The following is a 4,474-nucleotide window of genomic DNA, read 5'->3' as shown; positions in this document are numbered from 1 at the left end:
TGAGGAGTACAGGTGTGGGTTCTACTGTTCCACCCTGGTAACTGTGTCTACCGCTGAGAATGCGATTAGCTAAGGAGTAGCAATGGTGGTGGGGTTCCGTTCCACTCGTAGCTGTTTCCACTGGGTCTGAGAATGCATAGTCCTAAGAGAGTACAAGGTGTGTCCCACTGTTCTCTATCCCTGGTGAGCTGTCATCTGGGCTGAGAATGTCATAGGCTAGGAGTAAACATAGGGTGTGGGCCTTCACCTGTTTCACCCCCATGGTACTGTTTCCACTCGGGCTGAGAATGCATTAGGCTGAGGAGTACACAGGTGTGTGGTGCCAACTGTTCTATCGCGCGTAGCTGTTTCCACTGGGGCGAAGAAATGCATTAAGCGTAAAGGGTAGCAAGGTGTGGGTCCCACTGTTCCACCGCCTGGTAATCTGTTTCCACTGGGGCTGGAAGAAATGCATGTAGCTAGGAGTACAAGGGTGTGGGGTCCAATGTTTCTAGTCACTGGGAGCTGTTTCACTCGGGCTGAGGAAGTGCATTGAGCTAGGAGTACAAGGTGTTGGGTCCAGCTGTTCCACCGCGTGTACTGTTTTCCACTGGGGCTGAAGAATCATTAGGCTAGGAGGTACGATAGGTGTGGGTCCACTGGTTCTATCCCGGGGGGGGAGGGGTGCAAATAATGCCCCAGCTGTTATTTTGAGTGTTGTAGGGTGGGGGTGGCAAAATAACACCGCACATGGTTTTCCGAGGGTGCGGAGAGGTGGCGGCGGCCAAATGCTACCCCAGCTGTTTTTTTAAAGGGAGATGTGGTATCCAAATGCCACCACAGCTAGGTTTTCGAGGGTCAGTGGAGGCGGTGGCCAAAATACTACCACAGCTGATTTTAAAAGGGTGATATGGTAGCTAAATACCACGCACCACAACTACGTTTTTGAGTGTGAGAGAGGAGGTGATGCCAAACAACACGCCATCTGAGGTATTCTGAGGATCTGAGTGCTGCTAAGTTGTATAAATAGTACACGGGTTTACACTAAAAGGAACAGTACACGGGGTGAGAGGTGGGCGAACTGCAGCGAGTCTAGCTAGGCTGCCAAGTTCAATGACGTCACTGCTATCTTTCGGGCCCGCGACTTCAACCCGAGAAAACTCGACTTCAGATACCCAGGACACACACGTAATTAACGAAGGGCTTTCTTTCTCCTGAACCTCACCATTTTCGCTCCCGAGTTGAAAACAAACAAAGCTATAAGCCCGGCTGTTTCGCAGGTCGTCTGCTAGTTTAATGACCCAGGCGAGTGCACCACAGTGAGCCAGACGCGTACAGTTAGCCAACCACAAACCTTACGTAATGCATTACCGTGAACATGTCATAATATATGCATTCACGGCACCCGTGACTCACAACAACCCGTACTATATACGCTACGCGGGAACAAACTAGGGGGCAGGTTGGCGTGGCGTACTGCTGGGCTGCGCACTCGATCGGTGGCTATGGTGTTTTTGCAGCCGAGCAGTAAGAAATATCCCTGCAGGAGCAGCGGCCCTGGCAGGCTCAATGAAGGCCGCACGCACACACGCGCGCGTGCGCACGGACAGCCCAAGTAAATAGGCGCACCCTTATACACCCACACACGCGCGCACACTCCCACGTACGGCGCGACTATCTGCCCACGCGCATCCCCGTAAACACAGGTAAGCACACACGCATACTACTTACCGTAAAACCTCCAAACACAATGCACAGCACGCATGCCACTGCACGCACGCACGGCATCACGCCAAGCACACAGACACACACACACACAACGCAACGAGGGCACATCATACGACTACATCACCATTACACACACACGCACACCGCGCGCAGCGCACACAACAACGAGGTGCGCGCACACACACACAACACACAGCATCATTACACCGCGCCGCGACGCTGCACGTCATCGCACGCAACGCTAACCGCAGCACACCACTTCACCCACTCGACAGCTCACACTCACACTCACACACATCACACTACACACTCACAATCACCACTCACACACACACACACACACACACACACACACACACACACACACGTACGCACGTACGCATTGCGCAGGCACTGCATAAACACTGCCCGCGGCATCTCGTGCCGCTCCCACACGCTCACGCCGAACCTCACACAGCAGATACGATCATCATCACCATCATCACTGCATACCTTTGACTAGGTCTGTGACGGATCCAGCGCCGCAATACTCCATGACCAACTACAGAAGAGAGAGAGAACGAGAGAAAGCGAGGCGATACATTAGTACAGACATTACAAGCGCGCACGTATACATACATAAGCGAAGGGGCACATGAGAGGTAATTTTCGCTACAGTGCACAGATGCCCCCCCCCCCAGCTGAAGTATTAGCACGGTGCAACCTGTGTTGCCTCGAGGGAGCTGCATTAACAACTACAAGCCAGCGCCATTGCGAGCGAGAATTCGTTATATATATACGCATTGCGCAGACAGACAGACAGTCGGATGACCCTGACACCGGTACATGTTCCTGACAATAGCTGGAATTCCCGTTGGGACCCATCTTTCGCCCCGCGCCTTTCCACGCACGTGCACTTAAATACATGCGTACGTGGTGAAAGGAAACACCAAACGTACATGCTTATCAGTACGTGTCCGACTAACCTACTCATTATTACTCAAACATATATTCTTCATAAATATATTATGCAAGGCTGTGCTGGTAAAAGGAAACACAAAACATATATTTATCAGTACTAAATATCCCCCCTCCCCAAACACACCCATTACCTAAATGCAAATTTCGCACGAATACATTATGCACGTGGATGACACAGAAACACTGATGCTTGCTTACCCACAGTTGGTCATCTTTGCCAGGTGGACCCTTCTTGATGAAAGCACCATAATAAGTGGCTATGTTTCTATGATGTGAAAACTGTGCAGGAAAAAAAAGAGACAGGTTATAATAACAGGTTAATGAATATTCTAACTATGTGGACTCAGCAAAAGCTGCAACGTGCCACTGACTGTGCGAATCTACTTATAGCGAATACCCTTCCTGCTAAAACGATCGCAAATACATTTCAATCTATTTCATGTTAAAATGACTGTAATGTGTATTACTCCAATCCCATATCCAAACACTCCCATAAAGAATTATTACATAATGAATGAAATCATGATACCTAAATATGGGCGTGGCACGCCTAAACTCGTCTCTTCAACAACAATAACGGTGCAAACGCGCGAACGATAACAATACCTTTTTGAGCACATTGATTTCTAATTTAATTTCCTCCTCTTCATCCTAAAACAAGAAAAACGAGCACAAAATGACTTACGCGCCCACAAGTTCTACATTGTGACGTACACACCAGCCACACACGTCACCGCAGATTAATCCCACCTATGGCGTAAATCTCTGGGAATTAAAATTTTGCAATCGAAAACGCACGCGCGGTAGTCGTACCCAGCCCCGCTCTCTCGGATGTTTGGTCCTTCCGTCAATCCCACACTCACACCCCCGGCCTCCCCCTCCCCCGCAGAACAACGAAACGATATTTCCGGAAGCAGCTTGTTCAGTGCGCCAATCACGCCAGGTGCTAACCGTAATCACTTGCACAGACACTTGTAGACAGATTGTACACGCACGCTGTACAATCCGTCCCGCTATTTGTTCACGGGGAAAAAATTTCAACACTCTCTCGAGTTTGCCAGCCGAGCGTGGCCATTAAATGCTTTCTTACAGTGACTGATAAGAGACACATGCATCTAGTGTTCGTCTGAGATATCACTGAACAGGTCAAGGAGGACTACACCTGTCATAATTGCGTAATTAATTAATACAGCGCGGGCAATTTGTCTCGTGTATTGGTGCGGTCCTTCCAACCGTTCTAAGTGTGCTGTTATGCACTCCAATATTATAGACCTCCAGCATACACACCCACTGACACCATACATCATTACTTACGTGCACACAAGGGCACCTACAATGACATATATACGTGCCGATGCAGAAGTGAACGGGAGCGGTATAAGAACAGATAACTTTACAACTAGGGCTATAGTTCTAGAGCTAAAGAACAGATATCTACGTTCTCTTTCAATCGCGTTTCATCGGGGGCAAAAAGGCCCGTTCACACCCATAGGGAGCGGCACGTGCAAAACTGCAACGTTTGCAATGCGGGAGCAAACTATGGTCGGTAAAAAAAAGGTAACTTCTGACACCCTAATCCGTTTTTCAATGGCTGAATTTGATGCTACTAGGGTCACGCGCGTCAATATTTGCAAATACGATGCGGCTGCCACGCATCCCATCAAGAGCAGATAAAGAAGGAGAGCGTACAACGGTAAAATGCTGAAACCATGCTGCAGTATTAGTCGAATTAATAAACTTTTCCCGTTTTATTTTGACGATCCTTTGCAGTATCATTGATTAGCTGTCTTACCTTGTTCATATAAAA

General features: G+C 48.8%; 1 protein-coding gene across 1 annotated transcript in view; it reads right to left on the bottom strand.

The window, feature by feature from the left end:
- LOC106821189 (misshapen-like kinase 1) overlaps nucleotides 1-4,474 on the bottom strand; it is a gene marked incomplete in the record, with an annotated part of 44,762 nt that overhangs the window by 31,533 nt on the left and 8,755 nt on the right. Inside the window, 3 exon segments of the mRNA XM_014825884.1 lie at nucleotides 2,200-2,248; nucleotides 2,866-2,946; nucleotides 3,274-3,318. Of these exon segments, the coding sequence (XP_014681370.1) occupies nucleotides 2,200-2,248; nucleotides 2,866-2,946; nucleotides 3,274-3,318 (175 nt within the window).

This window comes from Priapulus caudatus, unplaced genomic scaffold (genome assembly GCF_000485595.1).
Source record: "Priapulus caudatus unplaced genomic scaffold, Priapulus_caudatus-5.0.1 Scaffold63, whole genome shotgun sequence".
In the NCBI taxonomy this organism is placed as follows: Eukaryota; Metazoa; Priapulida; class Priapulimorpha; order Priapulimorphida; family Priapulidae; genus Priapulus; species Priapulus caudatus.
Note: the sequence above shows the minus strand (reverse complement) of the source record. Positions and strands in the feature narration are given on the sequence as shown.